The sequence below is a fragment of the Dermacentor andersoni genome, chromosome 1 (genome assembly GCF_023375885.2).
Source record: "Dermacentor andersoni chromosome 1, qqDerAnde1_hic_scaffold, whole genome shotgun sequence".
NCBI classification, from domain to species: domain Eukaryota; kingdom Metazoa; phylum Arthropoda; class Arachnida; order Ixodida; family Ixodidae; genus Dermacentor; species Dermacentor andersoni.
The window spans coordinates 300871990-300892171 of NC_092814.1; the positions used below are offsets into that span (position 1 = coordinate 300871990).

The 20182-nt window shown below is 45.4% G+C and overlaps 1 protein-coding gene across 1 annotated transcript in view; it reads left to right on the forward strand.

The window, feature by feature from the left end:
* Positions 1-20182, forward strand: part of Tsc1 (tuberous sclerosis 1 protein hamartin) — a 106894-nt gene that overhangs the window by 66611 nt on the left and 20101 nt on the right. The window contains exon 16 of the mRNA XM_050195503.2: positions 15995-16091. Coding sequence (XP_050051460.1) covers positions 15995-16091 — 97 coding nt within the window. The remainder of the gene's footprint in view (positions 1-15994; positions 16092-20182) is intronic.

The window sequence follows — 20182 nt, forward strand, 5'->3', positions numbered from 1 at the left end:
AGAACATCATGGCGACAGCAATGCCGACTGTGGAAATTTGCCTGAAGGGTCCAGGTAATTGCTATTGAAACAAAAATTAAAGAAGGACTCCACCTCCGGCTCCATCATTGATTAGAGGTTCATTTGAGGAGACCTAGGGAAAGGAAACCGGGATGGTGCAGGAGAAATATTGCTCTTCGTGTAGTGAAGTTTTGTGCATACACGTGCACAGCTTATGTCATCCACACTGTCATTCACACTGTCATCAGAGCTAAGATGACACACCAGAGTCTTTCGAGACCTGTTCGGCATCACTTCCACTTGAAGACAATGAAGTTTCGGAAAGCGCACATTTTATTGTTATACTAAACCTCACTCGTTGAATTACTGGCGCTTCCCATGGGGGCTGCTATCTTGAAGTTGAGCATATCCAGTGCAACAACAAACCTCCCCTTAAGAATTTACCTTAAGAATTAATTTGCTGGACATAATCGCACGTCGCCATCTGGCGTTAATTTCTACAAACACAGTGCAGTGGTCAAGCCAGAGCCGTCTCCTAGACACAATTATGAGGCCAAGCATCTTTGTACTAGCTTAGCTCGTCTTCTGCATTTTCTGCTAGTAAACCCTTGGCAAGCTGAGCTCATCTTCCATACGAAAATGGTTAAGACCACTTTGCTATGAAGCACAAACACGATGTGAATGCCACAGATATGAAGACAACTGCTGCTTCATCATGGTTACGGAGCCTATGCGCTGTACAGGCAATTTGGATGACTTACTTGTAGTTTTTGAGTAATTAAGTGCATCCTAGAAAGCCATTTTCGAACTTTGAAGTTGCTAAAATATTGCCAGTTGTTCTGTCATGCTGCTAAAAAAAGTCAACTGTCACTTAAAAGAAAAATTTTTTGCTAAACAGAAAAATAATGTGCTAATCTAGTGACAAAATTGCTAAAATGGCAACACTGATTATTATGCTATCGTTGGCAGGACGACAGTAATTAGCAGTGCCATGTAGTAGTGGCTTACAGAAATTAAAGAGCACGCAAATGTGACCTCCAGGGCAATGGCACGCCGCTGCAGTCTTCGAGATCACGCATGTGGGTATGCTTAGTCAAAAATTTTTTCCCAAATTTTCACGTTCCAAATATTAGGTGGTGTGTGCCTTACACAATTAAAGCATTTCATTCCACTATACACGCACGAACATGTAGCACTTCAGTAGACCAATTTCACAAGTTTCATTACACCACCACCGCAAAGCATGCTGGTACTTGTCCTTAGCAGGCTGAAGGGCAACTATAGTAAGATGATGAGCAAAACAAGAACAAGGTAAACTTGCCTTCCCTCCCACATTTCCTGTGTTTTCCCAAATATGGTAAGAAGCGTGTTGTGTTTGTGCTATGACAAACCCGCTTACCCCTCAAGATCAAAACACAGCAAGGTGGGAATCAAAATATTCTGCAATAAGAGTAGGGTTGAGCAGATGCACCCGCAACTTTCTCAGTTTCACTGGGAAAAAAAAACAGTGGGATTTTTCTCAGCATTCCTGTCAATGTTGCCTTAAACCCAAGTAAAAACCCCGCAGGGGCGTCTGCGTCAGCAGGCGTTTGGTGTGTTGCGACACCATGTACCCGAGCACACGAGGGTTGGACCCTCCCGCGTGTAGCCGTGCGCGGCTTAGCCGCGTCCGGGGAAAGGGGGATCCTGGGGGTTGAGCCGATTCCGGGTGTTCGGACCTTTAAGGCCCCCTGGCGGAGGCAACACACCTCTTTGGCCTCTGCTTCACGTAGACTGCACCCCCGGACTGACCCACCTGGGGGAAATCGGCAGTCGCCTCTTCCTGTCTCTTCTTCTCGAATCTTCGTCTTTATCTCTTACTTTTTGACCTTTCCTGTCTTCTCCTCTCTTCCATTTACTTCATTCTCCTCGGCGGCAAGGGTTAACCTTGTGTGGGATAGCCAACCTTGGTTATAACAGATTTGGTTATAGTAGTGTCGTACAGCTGGCGCATGCAGGCCGTCTTTTCGCGGTCCTGCAGCGTCCCCTTGTTGGGCTCCATGGTGGGTGGCTGGCGGTGCTGCCGAATTTTACATATACCTATGGCAAGTTCTTTTCCAACACTTCCTGATTGCCCTCATAAACGAGGGCGCACCGAAGAAGTTTTCAAGATTTTTGGCCAAAATAATAACAATTTTCCAAGATTTCATGTTGTACATTCAGAGAAAAAAGAAAAGGCAGCGAGAATGATCTCACCTTTTCTTGTTGCGAAGACACTTAGTGAAGCTTTTGGCCCAGGTTATAAAGTCTCTAAGTTGGCAAGTGGCGACCTCCTGTTAGAACTGCGTGATAAGACACAGTACGAGAAACTCTCTAATCTAATATCTTTCGGGAGTCTTCCAGTGACGGTCACACCGCACCGCACAATGAACACCACCCGCGGAGTCGTTTCCGATGCCGATCTGATGGAACTGACTGAAGCCGAACTACTGGAGGGCCGGAGCGATCAAAATGTGACCAATGTCAAGAAAATAAAGATCAGGCGCGATGGCAAGGAGATTGAGACAAAGCACCTAATTCTAACTTTTGCATCAAGTATGCTACCTGAGACCATTGAAGCTGGCTACATAAAGATCCGAGTCAGACCGTACATTCCCAATCCTCTCCGATGCTTTAAGTGTCAAAGATTTGGCCACAGTTCACAGAACTGCCGAGGCCGCCAGACTTGCGCAAAATGTAGTGCCCAAGAACACCCATCTGACAATTGCGAGAATGCTCCACACTGCGTGAACTGTGATGGGGAACACGCCGCGTACTCGCGGTCCTGTCCATCATGGAAAAAAGAAAAAGAAATATTCACAATCAAAGTTAAGGAAAATATATCGTTCAAAGAGGCACGCAGGCAGGTAGCATACCTGCCAAAGAAAAGCTTTGCCGAAGTGGCGCGTCAGGAAGCAGCGTCACAACGGCTTCCGGCGGCTGTCCGACCCACACGCAGTGAGTCGGCAGTTACGCCATCTGCCCCCACGGTGGTTGCAGCTAGCGCTGCTTCGCCAACCAAGCAGAAGGGACCATCGACCCCGAAGGTGGGCGCAGCCGAGGCTGCCCCAACCTTCCCGGCCCCTTCCAGCGCTGGCAACAGTCGGCGCAGTCAAATCCCTCAGGGAGCCCCATCGACCTCCGGGCTGGTGGGCGCAGAGGTCTTGCCCTCCGAGGCGGGACCCTCTCTGGTAACCTCTCGCTCTCAACAGCACGTGTCTGGAGCCTCACTAGAGGCAATGGACACTACACCTGTCCTGAAGGCGCACCAAATGCCTAAGGAGCAGCGAGGCTCCCTCGAACGCTCCAGAAAGGGCAAGACCCCGGTTACAGGGCCTCGAAAGAGCTCTGTAATCTAATCTCTGAAATCTCTCTAATTAATACCTGTTTCCGTACACACAGCACTTATTTGTTTCCAATATGGATACACAGATAATTCAATGGAACGTCAGAGGTCTCCTTAAAAACCTTGATGATGCTCAAGAACTAATCCACAAACACAATCCAAAAGTGCTGTGTTTACAGGAAACACACTTACAATCAAAGCACGCAAACTTTCTCCGACAGTATACAACTTTTCGCAAAGATCGCGATGATGCTGTCGCACCATCGGGTGGTGTCGCCATTGTTATCCATAAAAGCATTGCGTGTCAACTTTCACAGCTACAAACCCCTCTTGAAGCAGTGACGGTTCGAGCTGTTCTCCTAAACAAACTCATCACCATTAGCTCCCTTTACATACCCCCACATTACAAATTAAACAAACACGATTTTCAGTCCTATATAGATCAACTGCCAGAACATTAAGTTGTTCTTGGCGATTTCAATGCGCACAGCTCCCTGTGGGGCGACTCTCGTATAGATGCGCGAGGTCGTCTTGTTGAACAGTTCCTTTTTTCTTCTGGTGCGTGCCTTCTCAATAAGAGGAAATCCACATATTACTGTCTTGCAAACAAAACCTTTTCTTCAATTGATCTCCAGCAGAGTCTCCCCGTCTATACTGCCTGAACTCGAATGGGAAATTGCGAACAATCCTTACGGAAGCGACCACTTCCCCATCCTATTAAGAACACTTAATGAAAACGAATATCCACCACAGGCTCCTAGGTGCAAGATTGAGACAGCTGACTGGGAGAAATTCTGAACTCTTACTAGTATCTCGTGGGCTGATATGTCTTCATTAGAAATCGATGCTGCTGTGGAGTACTTTACAGCATTCATTATAGATGCCGCATCTAAATGCATATCTGAAGTAAGTGGCTTGGCTCGCAAACGGCGCGTCCCGTGGTGGAACGATGAATGCAGGATCGCCCGTAAGAAACAGAACAAAGCGTGGGGGTTGCTAAGCGCTTCTCCCACTGCGGAGAATCTTATCAACTTTAACCCTTTCGCTGTCGGACGTTTCTGGCCGTGACGCACCCCCAGTGTCGGCTTGGTTTCAGGGAACGAGCATAACAGGGAATGAACATAGCAATTTATTTTTGATTATGATTGGTATACAAATAACATAGTCAATGCAATATGCACATTTCAGTGTTCTGCAGCTGTTGTTAGTAAACATCATCATCATCATCAGCCTGACTATAAAATCTGTTCAACATCCGAATCTGACGATGCGGAACCCTCTTCGTCTCAAGCGACTTTGTCCGAGTCCGAATCCGAGCTCGGCTCGTATTCTGAATCGGAATTCAGCCACCGCTCCCATGAGCAGACGAAGGTCCCGCGCGCCGAGCCATCCGAAAGTAACCGCGCGCAGGGAGGATGCGCTTTCAGTCGCCCGCGCAACGGAGAGAAATGGGACGTTGCGTGATCAAGAAGACAGAGGGAGATGAAAAAAGGCTAAACAAAGTTCGAAGGGCTTTACGTTTACTGCTGCAAGTCGGAAGCGAGGGTGCGGCGAGAGAGCGAAAGCAGCAATCGAGTCACCCCTTTTGGAGAGGCAACGGCATGTGCGCCTGAACTTGACGCGCCGTAGCAGACACACCAACAGAAGAAAAATAAAAACCTTCAAGCCAGCGGAGACCGCAGAACAACCCTTGAACCCATAACCACACGCGCGCGACGCATGATCCAGCGAACGCGGAGCCACGGCGCAACTCAGCAAAGAGAAAGTGGGGAGTGGCAGTCGCACCGTACTCTTCAATACATGGGTTAACACAGGTCGGAGCGAATCGTGGCCACGAGCGAATATACGAACTTGTAGAAAGAGTCAACAGATGGCGTGGCCAATCCAGGAGCGCCTGTTTTTGCGCTCAGGCGCGAAATTTTGAACGCACGATAGAGAACGTACCGGTACGTCATTGACACCGTGGGGGGGAAGCGCGATGACGTACCGGTACGTCAGTGACAGCGAAAGGGTTAAAAAAGTAAAATCTCAAAGCAGGCGAACCCGCCGACAGGCCAGACGAGAGAGTTGGCAGAAGTTTTTATCGGGCATCAACTCGTATGCAGATGAGGCCAAAGTCTGGAATAAGGTTAATAGGATAAGAGGGCGACAAACATATTCACTCCCTTTAGTAAACACACAAGGCGATACCCTGCAAGACCAGGCCGACTCACTTGGGGAGCATTTTGAGAGCGTGTCAACTCAACAAATTATTCACAATCCTTTCTCAAATTCAAACAAATAGAAGAATGTAAGCCATTCATCAGAAAATCTCGCCAGAATGAACCATACAACCGTCCTTTTAGCATTGCCGAGTTGAGAGCTGCCTTGAGTGCATGCAAGAGCGCTGCACCGGGATCTGACAGAATAATGTATGAAATGATCAAACACTTGCACACTGACACCCACGTTACACTACTCGCACTTTTCAACACCATTTGGGCTGTAGGATACCTTCCCACCGCATGGAAAGAAGCCGTTGTCGTCCCTGTTTTGAAACAAGGCAAAGACCCTTCTTCAGTGGCAAGTTACCGCCCGATAGCCCTCACAAGTTGCCTTTGTAAGGTATTTGAAAAAATGATTAATCGGCGACTCATACATTTCCTGGAATTAAACCAAATGCTTGATCCCTTTCAGTGTGGCTTCAGGGAAGGGCGCTCCACAACTGATCACCTTGTACGTATTGAAGCAAACATCCGTGACGCATTTGTACACGAACAGTTTTTTCTATCCATATTCCTCGATATGGAGAAAGCATACGACACAACGTGGCGCCACGGAATCTTGAGAGACCTGTCAGAAATGGGAATCCATGGTAATATGCTAATCCTAATTGAAAACTATTTGTCCACTCGTACCTTCCGGGTAAAAGTCGGCAATGTTCTCTCACGTCCTTTTACACAAGAAACTGGTGTACCTCAAGGAGGTGTGCTCAGCTGCACGCTCTTTATCGTGAAGATGAACTCTCTTCGTGCTTCATTGCCACCTGCCATTTTTTACTCTGTCTATGTGGACGATATTCAAATAGCTTCCAAATCCTGTAACCTCGCAGTGTGCGAGAGACAAGTACAGCATGGCTTGAACAAGCTGTCCAAGTGGGCAGACCAAAATGGATTCAAAATCAACCCCCAAAAAAGCTCTTGTGTTCTCTTTACAAGAAAAAGAGGCCTGGTCCCGGATCCTTGCTTAAAACTGTGTGGACAACAAATACCTATCAACAACGAGCACAAATTCCTAGGTATTATACTTGACTATAGACTCACTTTCATTCCACACATTAAATATCTGAAAGAAAAATGTCTAAAAACAATGAACCTAATGAAACTTCTATCCCAGACTACATGGGGTAGTGACAGGAAGTGTTTAATGAATCTATACAAGAGCCTAATTCGGTCTCGATTGGATTATGGTGCCTTAGTATATAACTCTGCCTCCCCAAGCGCGCTAAATATGCTAGATCCTGTTCACCATCTAGGTATCCGCTTACCCACTGGCGCTTTCAGAACAAGCCCGATTGAAAGCTTATATGCGGAATCAAATGAATGGTCTCTCCATCTACAGAGAACTTACATCAGTCTTACATATTTCCTGAAAATACAATCCAATCATCAGCATCCATGTTTTACCACTGTTAACGATATGACGTGTTTTACACTTTTTCAGAATCGACCCTCTGTAAGACAGCCTTTCTCGCTTCGTGTGAGGGAGCTTAGTCATGAAATGCATATCACACTCCTCGAGCTTCGCATAATGCATCCAACCAAGTTGTTACCACCTTGGGAGTGGCAGGTCGTAGAATGTGACATATCTTTTTTAGAAGTAACAAAACACGCACCAGAGATCGAAATCCAAATGCATTTCCTTGAACTCCAGCACAAGCACTCCTGTGCAGAGTTCTACACAGACGCTTCGAAGTCAAATGTCGGGGTGTCCTATGCTGCTGTCGACCCATCCTTCTCAGAATCTAATGTACTGCATCCGGAAACAAGTATCTTTACGGCCGAGGCCTACGCATTACTGTCTACTGTGAACCATATAAGAAAATCAAAACTTCCAAGAGCAGCGATTTATACAGACTCCCTAAGCGTCGTGAAGGCCTTGATGTCAATCTATACACACAAAAATCCTGTACTTAATGAACTCTACACTGTCTTGTCTAAAGCGTACATATCTAACCAGCGTATCATTATATGCTGGGTGCCTGGCCACAGGAGCATTGAGGGTAACGTTCTGGCGGACGAGATGGCCACGTCAATCGCATCGCAAGCTGTTAACCCTACCGCTGGGGTGCCCATCACAGATCTGAGGCCTTTCTTGCGAAGGAGGCTGTGAGATCACTGGCAACACATGTGGGACACGGAAACGGATAATAAGCTTCACCTGATAAAACCACAGTTATGATTCTGGCCCTCTGTAACAAAATCACGCCGAACAGATGTCCTATTCTGTCGTCTAAGAATAGGACACACATTTGGCACCCATAACTTTCTACTCACCGGAAGTGAGCCTCCAACCTGTGGTAGATGCGGGGAGAGGTTGACCGTACTCCACGTCCTCCTGGAGTGTCGGGAAGCCGAATCTGAGAGAAAGAGACATTTTTCCTTAGCATACCAACAGCACATTCCTCTTCATCCTGCAATGTTTCTTGGTCCAGAACCGCTTTTTAATACAGACACAGTCCTAGGTTTCTTCAGAGATGTGGTCTTACATGTTATTAGTCCCATGCATTCGTAGCGCCTCCTCTCTCCAGAGGATGCCACTGCGATAATTGTTTTGCATAGCACATGCCTCCAGGCCCTTGTGTTTCAAGGGCTCTAAGGAGGCAGTAGTGCTCTAGCATTTCTTATAATCTGATATATTTTACCTATCGTATCATTCTTTTTAAGTTCATCTAAATGTTCATAGTACAACTCATACGTCATAGCCATAATTTTATTATACAGATTTTACGCACTTTAGAGCGTATATTTTAAGGCCCCTTTACAGCCACGTCACACCAATTTCATAGTAATCATAGTTACACTGCAAACCCACTACCACAGACATGGCGCTCTTTGGCCATACCTGGCCCTTGCGCCATAAAACGCCATACATCATCATCATCAAGTAAAAGAAGGCAAAGGCTACTGTCATGGCACTGATAGGGCTGCTTTACCTGCCCTCTGAATGTGGTGAAATTGGTTTACAGTCAAACCGTGCTATAACAAAGTTGCATTGGACACGATAATACCTTCGTTATACCCAATATTTGCTATCAGCATATATGTAGACATCAATGGGAAAAAAAATCTCAGTCAGGTCTATGCCAAAAGAACGTAAGCAGTGTGCCTCCGAGGGCCAGCAAACAGTTTCCTGCAGATGTTGATGACCCGTCGACATCTTGCTGTGCCGATACGAGGCACGGGAACAATAAATTACATATACATGTGCTCTGCATCGCCGCGAACATGCAACTGGGTGATTGGTGCTATTGCGTGGGTTGACACGTTGGCTTGCCGACTGCAGTCCAACCAAACCAAGCTGCTGGCCAAAAGTTACATGCCGTCGACAGAATTTTCTGATGCGGAGGGGACCGCGTGGGGATTCATACTGCGACACTACAGCCATCAGTCTAGCCTGTGCATCTGATCTCGCGCATGATTTATTTATTTATTTATTTATTTATTTATTTATTTATCTATTTATTAGGATTGCCCTCAGCACCAAGAGGGCATTATTGTACAGTTACATTGCTTGCAAAATTGAAGGAAAGTGACATGCAAACGTTGCAATATATACAAAATAGCCACTACTATAACATTGCTCTTGAAGAAAGTTATGAAAGAAGATAAAGAATAATAACATGTTTTAAAGCATATTTTCAACACTGTTTAGAAAATTGGGGCCATCAACAATTTCCCAGGGTAAAGCATTCTCTTCATCAATCGTGTGAAGGAAAAAGGCATATTTAGATGCGTTAATCTTATGTACTTACATATTTTTTTTTACTATGGTCCCTCCTGCTGTAAATATAATGTGGTGCTTTCAAATATTTGTTATCAATGCCTGTTTGGTGGTAGATCTGAAACAAAAGTTTAGGCAAAGCATCTTTCGACACGATGCCAGTGGTTTCCAGCTGAGACCATCTACGATGTCGCAGCTTCTAACACAAAAATTATATTTGCCTGTGATGAATCTTGCGGAGCACTTCTGAACCCTTTCTAGTTTGTCTGTAAGGATTTCGGTATACAAATCCCATGCTACGGATGCATACTCAAATGTGGGCATTATATTAGTAACATACGATGTCTCTTTTAATGACTGTGGTGCATGCTTGAAATTCCCCTGAAAGAAGTACAGCATCTGCATGGCCTTGCTTGTTATATTATCCACATGCACAGTTCAGTGCAGTGTATCAGTAATTCTGACGCTGAGGTACTTTACTTTATCTGCCACTTGAATAATTTCCTCGTTAAAAAAATATGCACTTTGTACTTCAGTTTTCTTGTTGGTGGAATGTGATAACACTTTGCTCCAATGTGCACACAAATGAGCACACCGCCAACAGATTTTTCAGACGCGGAGGGGAGCATGTGTTGATTCATATTCCACTACTCTGGCCATCAATCTACTCATGCATCTGAGGTCACGCTTGATCTCCATAAGGCCCACGAGTGCAAACATAAAAACACACACGCCACCAACACACTTTTCGGACACAGAGGGGACCGCACGTGGATCCTTACTTCACTAGTACAGCCGTAAGTCCAGCCCGTGCATCTTATCTCATGCTTGATCGCCAATAAGGTCTGCCAGTGCGAACATATGGCGGCAGCATTCTGCAACAGCTTGTTCCCAGCCACTCCACCAGCTGCACTGCTTAGCCTAACCAGCCCCGCTTCGTTAGGAGTCTGCAACCAAAGTTGGGGTTTCATTCCAGTAGACATAGCAGCAACTTTGCTCATGGCTGCCATGTCTGGGGCATCGCATGTGTGGTTCATACCTGGAGTACCGTGCGACATCCAGTATTTTGTGGTTTGCCATTAAACATTGATGCTGGCATAGGTAGCGGTGTCACAGGGATCACACAGGTGCAAAAAAAAATGTCCATCTAAATAAATCGGTCAGCGACTGACATTTTTGGTACCGTAATATGTATTTTGATGTCAAAACAAGAATAGCACGAAAGAGGGATAAACAAAAAGACATATGCAGCACACACACACATACCCTTCATGTATGTTGAGGCAGGTGGTGGTGGTAACAACCTTATTGAAAATCCGGCAAATTCGTGGCTTGGGCCTAGGCCGCCCCCGAGGAGGTCCGGAGATCCTGTCTCCTCGCCGCCTCACGGGCTTGCTGGATGGCCCATAGTTGATCTTGGAGGTTTCAGCGGTGCAACGCGGCAGTCCACCGCGCCGCAGCTTCATCTGAGGAAACTGCATTTTCTCTGCATATAACCTCACATTCCCAGAGAATATGTCTAAGAGATACGTGAGCCCTGCCGCATACTTTGCAGTTATCGTCTGAATAGATGTCTGGATATATCCTCCTGAGATGGACGGGGTTGGGGAAGGTCTTGGTTTGTAACTGCCTCCAGTCTACCGCTTGGGTCCTGTCGAGTTTGGGGTTTGAGGCACGTGCAGGCAAAAATTTGCTTCGCTATAACCAATACACATTGAATCCCGCATTTTTTATTTCGTTATAGTAGGAGGCTTGAAATAAGGCATGACCAACTAAGTTTTGTATTTATTTTGTTATATTCAATAATTTACTTCCATGTTTGTTATATAGAAATTTGAATATTATGTTTTGGAACAGCTCTGCCATGTTAAGAGTGCTCCCTGTGTATTCTTGTGTAGGCATGAGGGTTTCATTAAAAATGTGGTTTGAAGAAGATCTAGCATTAACTCTTGTATGCCATGTTCTCATCGGGGGCAGCTGTGCACGGCTACTCGGTTATTGCCATCTCGAATGAGGAACATTGAAGGCCAATTCCAACAAAGTTTTACATCACATGAAAAATATTTGTAAGGATAATGGAGCTAGAGAGGAGACTTGGTGCTAAATTCTGTGTGCAAAATACAAAGTACAGACGAGTGCACCCGAAACAACTCGCGAAAATCTATGCTTTCTATTCTGAAACTGGAAAAAGCAATACAATTACAGCTCACTGGAAGTGCCTGAGAACCCAGACTTGGTTTAACTCAAAACAAAGTACTGCTTCAAAAGCATAGCATATTTCATAGCGACCTTATCTTGCAGCTACACAGCCCATCGCTAGGGGTGCCTGTTGTCTGTTATGAAGCGATCTTAACGCAGTTAATTAAAACTCTGTGTGGTTGCTACAATTACCTCGGTGACATCTACAGGGTTCGTAGTGGTCCTTGAAAACCCTTGAATGTGAAACTTCTGTCTTCAAGGCTTTTAAAAGCCCTCAAGTATTACAGAGTGCTTAAACATCCTTCAATCTGGCTTTCAGCTAAGCTTGGTGTATTTTATTTGTGCATCTGACCACGAGGTTTATGCAAGCCAAGAGTCCAACCAATCTGATCTGATTAGTATCTTTGTGGTAGCAAGCTGTGCTGGCTGATTTCCACTCCAATTTCACTCAGAGGTAGCATTTGCAAGACGTTCAATTTCATAGCATGTTTGCGAGCATTACTTCCCTGTTTTGTTCACAATAAAGCTGAAGTGTTCGTTAACTCTGGTGCCAACAAAAAAATGTTTTTTTTTTTTTTTTTTTTTTTTGCAACGGTATGGTCCCATCACCTATCACTGCTGCAGTAAATACGCGTTCCACCATAGCACCGACAGATAACGCCTCTGTTCCATTGCAGCAAAATCGACATTGCGTTTATTGGCATTACTAGAGATGATGCGCACTTCAACTTTATTATGAACAAAACAGGGAAGTAACACTTGTAAACATGCTGTTAAACTTAACCTCTTGCAGAGTGCTACCTCTGTGCGAAAACAGCGACAGGCCTTGGATTTATTGTTCTGATACCTCTCAGAAACTGGCGTTCTCGGAAAGCCTTAAACAATGTTCGCTTTATGATATAAAAAGACCAAAATTTTTCACCACCATCTCACCTGTATATTATCATGTACACGACTGTCTTCAGTCGCGTACATGGCACTGGGGGGAGGGGACGGAGGGGGGGGGGGGGGGGTTGTACTCCAGTAACAACTGCGCCGCACGCACCTTATCTTGAAAGCGATCTGCGTCGGGGGCTCTGTCTAGTTGCGACGGCAGCTTGTGCATGCTGCATTCTCGCTGCTCAGTTTGCATTGAGGCAATACACAACACAAAGGTTGCTTCTCTTACTGCTGCTGCCATGCTTCCTCATGCCAGCGTTTTGACAGCGAATGTCCACGGTCATAGAGTGTGACGTGTTCATGTTTGCTTGTGCGCTCTGAGACCACACTTGTTAATTTAGACAGTAAGCAAATGTTTGCAAGTTTATACAGCCGATAAAACAACTGTCCTTACTTTGTATTGCTCTCTACGCTTTTGCTATCGCAATCAACGGTTCACCTTTCGATTCAGTAGGTATATATATATATATATATATATATATATATATATATATATATATATATATATATAGTCATATCATAAGAAGCCAACAAACACTGACACCAAGGACAACATAGGGGAAATTACTTGTGCTTAATAAATGAAAAAGAGAAACTATAAATTAATGGAAATTAAAGTGGATGAAAAAACAACTTGCCGCAGGTGGGAACCAAACCCACGACCTTTGCATTTCGCGTGCGATGCTCTACCGATTGAGCTACCGCAGCGCTGTTTCCCCATCCACTTTCTTGGGTATTTATGTGTCCTAGTAGAACCCTGGGAGAACCCACGACCACGCGAAATGCGAAGGTCATGGGTTCAGTTCCCACCTGCGGCAAGTTGTTTTTTCATCCACTTTAATTTCCATTAATTTATCGTTCCTCTATTTCATTTATTAAGCACAAGTAATTTCCCCTGTGTTGTCCTTGGTGTCAGTGTTTGTTGGCTTCTTATGATATGACTAATAAAAGTCGGGACCCTCAGTTAACCCCTTTCTTCTCGTTTATATATATATATATATATATATATATATATATATATATATATTGTGAGCACTATATTACCCCTTCATCTTCTTCACCTGTATATATTCATCATCATGCTCTCTCTCGTTGTCCCCTACCACCGTCTTCAAACGCTGCTTGCTTACCACCTTCCGTGAGCACACCGCAGGAAGCGTCGTCTGAATTCTCTTCACTCGCAGCTCTCGACCGGCTCCCATCCAGCCATTCTCATACGTTTGCATCTTGCCAATGTAGTGACTCCTACTGCCACTCCGTTATGGAACGCGTACGCGGATCATCTTGCACACCTAACGCTCAGCTCCGTCGGCAGTTGAAGAACTTCAAGATCGAAAATTCGATATTATACCGGTACGCGTTTCATCCCGAAGGACACCGTTGGGTTCCTGTCGTTCCCCGATCACTTCGAGCCCAGATACTGGAAACCTTTCACGACGATCCCACTGCCGGTCACTTTGGTTTCCATAAAACCCATGAGTGAATTCGCAGCCGCTTCTCTTGGCCTGGACTGGCAACCAGCGTAGCGAAATACGTGGCTTCCTGTTAGCTCTGCCAACACCACAAACGACTGACCTCACCTCCGACTGTACTGCTCCAACCTGTCCCGTGTCCTGAAGCTCCTTTCACAGTCGTTGGTATCGACCTCTCTGGACCACTACCCTTATCCACTGGCGGCAAACGATGGATTGTCACAGCTGTCGACCACTTGACACGGTACGCCGAAACAGCCGCACTATCTTTGGGATCCGCAGAGGAGGTTGCAGCCTTTTTCTTGGAAACCATCTTTTTACGGCACGGGGCCTCACGTGTTTTTTTGAGTGACCGCGGCAGGACCTTTCTGTCTAAACTTCTTGACGATGTTCTCCGTGCGTCCAGTACCATCCATAAAACAACTTCCAGCTACCACCCTCAAACTAATGGTCTCACAGAGTGCTTTCATCGCACGCTGTCCAACATGATATCAATGTACATCAACCCTGACCACACCAATTGGGATGTCATTCTACCATTCGTCACTTTCGCATACAACACGACCGTCCAACGCACTACGGGGTACTCGCCTCAACACTGATGCCAGTCAACACGACCGTAAAAATCGCTATGATGCATCCCACCGTGTCGTTTCCTTCCACCCTGGAGACTAAGTGTTGCTGTGGACCCCAGTTTGCGCTCCTGGCTTATGCAACAAATTTGAGTCCCGTTTTATCGGACCCTACATTGTTCGGGAACAGACTTCGCCAGTTAACTGTCGTGTAACTCCAGTTCTACCGCCTTTGGACGGCCGCTGCCGTGCCATAGAGATTGTGCATTTTTCGCATTTAAAGCCTTTCACACGGCATTTGCCGTCATAACCAGCGGCCAGGTTGGCCGCTTCCACACACGGGGGAAATTGTGTGAGCATTATCTTACCCCTTCATCTTCTTCACCTGTATATATTCACCATCATGGCCAGCGTCATCGTTCTCAGCGCGCGACCTGCGAAATAAACCATCGAGGTTTAACAGCTGTCTCGCAATATATATACAGTGAACTCTCACTTGAATGAACTTCAAGGGACCGAAGGAAATAGTTCACTTAACTGAAAGTTCACTGAACTGAATATTCACTAGACCAACATAAAACATGGCATACAGAGTCAAAAGTTTGAAGTGCAATTCATGGAGCAAAAGACATGGCATCCATAGTGTTAGAAATGTGTAAAATGGAATTTGTACATATCAATGAAAAACACACCACGTGGGTCGTTTGTGTGCACACGCGGAACCAACGAGACTGGAAAGAAAGAAGGTCTATTCGATTCAGCCAAGTTTCTCTGCACCTTCTGCACCTATTCACGGTGCGCTGCACCTAGACCCTCGATTCCCCGAGGTGCAGCAGTGCACCCTGCACCCCCGTGCTCGATTGAACGGTGTGCAAGGCAAGGTGCCGCCGCGGTGCACTGCACCCTTGAACCTTGCAGCGGGTGGGTGCAGCCCGGCACCCCCTGCACTTTTTCGTTTGAGGTGCCGTGCACCTTTTTCTGATGCTAGCCGGTCGGAAAAAAACACACACCACGTGGTTTGTGGTGTGACAGATCGCCGCTTTGCTCTGGCGGCGTTGTAAGCGCCAGCAATGTTACTTTGTTCATGGCCTCCGAGATTGCATGCTTGCTCGTTTTGTGTGGGTAATATCGGAGGCCATGCCTCGTTGCCATTCGTTTTCCGCGCCACCGCTTTGCCCCAGGGGCGCTGTAGCGCCAGTGACGTTACATTGCCGCTGGAGTGGCAGTTTGATGAGGGCGGGCATCGGTTGCGCCTGCAGTGGAGTGCAAGCCTTGGTCCTCTGAGCGAGTTCGTTAAACTGAAATATTGACTGCTCCGAAATTCGTTAAAGTGAAACATTCTTGCATAGAAGCTATAAGAAAACTGCCGGGGATTTTTAAAAAGTTCGTTATTCTGAAATATTCGATAAACCGACGTTCGCACAACTGAGGGTTTACTGTATATATATTCGTTGCGCTTGGTGCAGGGAGTTACAGATGAAGAACGAACTTGTGACTCGGGAGAACAGGTCCATGGCCGAGCAGGTGCGCCACACGGAGTCGGCGAGAGCCACCCTTCAGAAGGTGGGTGCACACATTTTTTTTTTTTTCCCCTTCTTATCCTTGTCTGCCTGTTCTGACTGGAGGAATAGCCAGTGCATTTGGCTGGCCAGTGGCCACCACTTGCCAAGAGTAGATTGGCCACTTTCACCAAGCCCAGAACACACACACACAATTGTTGCCAGCGCCACTGGGTGGCGATCGTAAGGTGCCAACTGTGCACTGGCGAACAGTGCCGCTAACAGCAACAGTAGCAGCAATGGCATGTGATGCAGATGACAGGGCAAAGGCACACACAGCGCTTCCAGTGATTTTGCACTCCAGTTTCCAAGGTCTGACGAAATGGAACATGCATTTTTGTGAAAGGTCACTGCTTGTACAAGGCAGGTCACATTCGTGGCATCGGGTAGTGTAGGACGTTTTTTTAGCTGCACGAAACTTTTTAGATTGCCTATAGCAGATAGCACAATTCTAACCTTTGACCTAAATTACTTGATGAGGCGGCCATTACTTCTATGAGAAATCAAAATGTTAAATGGAATAATTAACATAATCATGCCAATTAACTTTTTAATTAATTACTTTATGACACATATTTCGATGTACGAATTATAGCCTCTGAGTTCGCACGGCGTATCCACTTAGAACGAATTCTCAGGACAACACCAGTTCCGAGATATTAATTTTCAAAGTGTCTGACGAAATGCATTGGCGTTCCAGTTACTTTAAAAAAAAACTGTTTTATACATTGAAGTACAAAAGTAACTGGAACACCAATGCATTTCAATGGACACTTTGAAAATTTATATATCTCGGAACTGGTGCTGTCCAGAGAATTTGTTTCATGTGGATACGCCGTGCGAACTCAATGGCTATAATTCGTACATCGAAATATGTGTCATAGAGTAATTAATCAAAAAGTTAATTAGCTTAATTTTTCAATGGAACATTTTGATTTCTCGTAGAAGTAATGGCCTCCTCATTGAGTAATTTAGTAATGAGTTAGCATTGAGTAATGGTTAGAATTGTGTTATCTGACACAGGCTAACTTTAAAACAAATTTGGTTCTGCTAGAAAACCCTGTATAAAGCAGAAAAACTAGAGCAATTCACAGTGCAAGTGCACCCCACAAAGTTCACCGCAACAACCTAAGATGTGGAACTCCAGCAGTTTATGTTGTTTTGCTGTGCACGTTAACATTTTCAATCATGTAGATTGATGAAACAGCATAAGAATCACAAAGAAAGACCTATGTCTCCCTTTCATGGGTTTCTTAGTCTGCTGCACCAATTGCACATGTGTCTGTACATTCCTGTTCTCTGTCCATTTCCTTTCTATTTATTTATTTATTTATTTATTTATTTATTTTGCTACATGTTGCTGATAATAATTTCCTAACAACTAGCCCACCCTTCACTCTTTGTATATTTCACACAGCTTGGTGTGACGGCGAGTATAAAACACGCCGCTGCGTTGGCGCTCACCATCAATGTAGGGCACACAGAGTAGTGTACCAGACACAATGAGAGGTGGGGAGCATGAGGAAAGAAAATATACTCCAAATGAAAGGACTGAACAACTGAGAGGACGGCAAAATGAAGACCAGAAATCCTAGTGTTTGCCTTCAGTGCCCAAGCTCCGCAGCCGTCACACCTCCAGAGGCGAAGACACCCAATCTACTTGGAACATGAAGGTCTTGCATATGAATGGCTCCTTTATTTGTGCTTGAACAATTGCACAAAAGCAAAACAGCATAAGAAACGGAACGTACCGTTGCCTGTGGACCACACATATCCAGGCTTTCCGCCGTACCACCTGGGGAGGCGGCGATGAAAACAGATGGAACAGAATGACCTCATCAGCTTCAGTCACGTTTGAATAACCGTTTGTGCACCCAAAAATGCAACACATTTGTCTGGATTTGTTTCCACGCGGTATTTCGGCAATGCGAAACAAAAGAAATGATACTACATAATCAACCAACGTTGCTGGCAGCTGTCCCTGCTGCACACAGCCCAGCCATCGCATGCCATCACATTTGCAGCACCGCCGCATGAAGGCTCCACCGGTCCAACCTCCTCCGCTCCCGGTGCCTCTGCTGTGTAGCTTGTGACAGTGGCTCAGCAACAACTATGGCATTCTGCTGCTGAGCACAAGTTTGTGGGGTTGATTCCCAGCTGCAGCAGCTACATTCCAGTGGGTGCAGAATACAAAAAAGTTTGTGTGATTAGGTATAGGTGCACGTTAAAGAACCCCAGGTGGTAGAAATTCATCTGGAACCTCCCGCCATGGGGCATCCCTCATAGCCTGTATATTGCTTTAGGATGTGAAGCTCCATAATTTGAGTTTGGTTTTGCTATAGTGCTGCATTTCTGTAACAACCATCCAGGATCATCAAGAACAGGGGAAGGGATTTTGCTGACCAAGCTTCCAAGCAACAACGGACATCTCAGAATTCATGCAGTAAGAGCCAATACAATCACGAACACAATTTTGCCAATTAGCCTTTCAAGGTTTGTGGTTAGTTATGGGTGCTGGCCTGGAGCACTTTAATGCTTAAAGACCTCGTTACCCTGTAAAGCTTTCTCGAACCAGTCCTTCTTGCTCTTTACCATTTGACATGTAAATGCTTTTGGACACATATTTCTGTGTTTCATGTTTGTTTCTGTAATTGTATTAATTTCTAAAATCTAATATTTGTGGGGATTGAGGTATGCCCCGGCACCACTGTGTGGGCATTCACCTGTTCTGTCGTCCCGACACCTCTCCCCCTTTCCACTCGTCACGGTTGTCGGCAGTGGTACTCCACTCGATAGGGTTTGCGGTGGGGGTGCTCGCATCGCGGCGTAGCTGCTGTCAGCTGCTCATGACAAGAGCACAGGCCTGTTCTCTCCGAGACCACCGCTGGGTATGTGCACGCTTTCCTCTCGTCCACCTTCGTGTCTCGGACTTGAGCTCGCGTATGGTGCCTTTGCCCGTACAGTGGGCGTGTGCAGGAACATTGGTTCTAAAAGAGCTTATGTAAAAGAAACTAATAGTAGGGTGATTCCACAAGAGATCAAACATGCATGTCCGCTTGATATTTTTGTTTTGTCTGTTTTTTTTATGTGTCATCTAGGAATATTCAAACTGCACGGAACCGAAAATTTTATACCTGAAAAGCGTTCCCAGCAAGCCAAAAAAATTATTTGAAAGTGGCGATGCGAGCGTCCTCCTATTACTTACCACAATATTTTCCGGTTTCATGGCCAAATTAAATGCAAACTAAAACCATTGTGTCAAAAAGCCTTCCTGCTCATTTTAATATGCTTCACAGTAAATTAGTTCCATGCGTTTCTTTATGCTGTCCACTAATGAAAAAAAAATTTAAAAATTCCGAACAAGGCCTAAATGAGAAAAATGTTGTAACTGATGCGTCTTGGCGCGTTTTCTGCTTTACATAGAAACGTTAAAAAGTGCCAAACATAGAATGTTCTCTTTGCAACATATATGCAAAATACTATTGTCTTCCTATGTGAAACACAAAAGAAAAAAAGAATAGTTAAATAAACAAGTTCTTTCAAAAAAACTTTTTTCAAAAAATAAGGAAAAAAAAAGCTCCGGTTCCAATTTCCGAAAAAGTTTTGGATGGAAGTCCGCTGATGTCGTGCAAAACGTGGGTGCGATAATATGTTTCCTCATTTGCTTTATTCACAAAATATAACGGGCCAAAGCGGCCCATGTTGAGTGTGCTGGCATCAGTACTTTTGCTGGTTGTCAATCAGTTGCATTCTCGCATATATAGTTCTAATTTCTTTGCTGTTTCAGAACTTTGCTCTGGCAGCTTGGTTTCAACAAAAGTGTATTGTCAGATTTTATTTGTGTTTAGCACGTGCAGGGATTGGGGGGGTGGGCGCTGGCGCTCTCTAAAGTGCTAACGAATACTGAATTTTTAGCCTACAACCTCTGTGGGCATCGCACTTACGCCTCCATTATTCACTTGTCAACGGCATGGAAGACACCGCAAGTGCATGTTGCGGCTGAGCTTGCCGAAATCTGCCTGGTGCATGCAGTAAATTACCTGTATGCCGCGCCAAGGCAGGCTAAACCGTAGGTGAGGGAACGCTTCCATAATC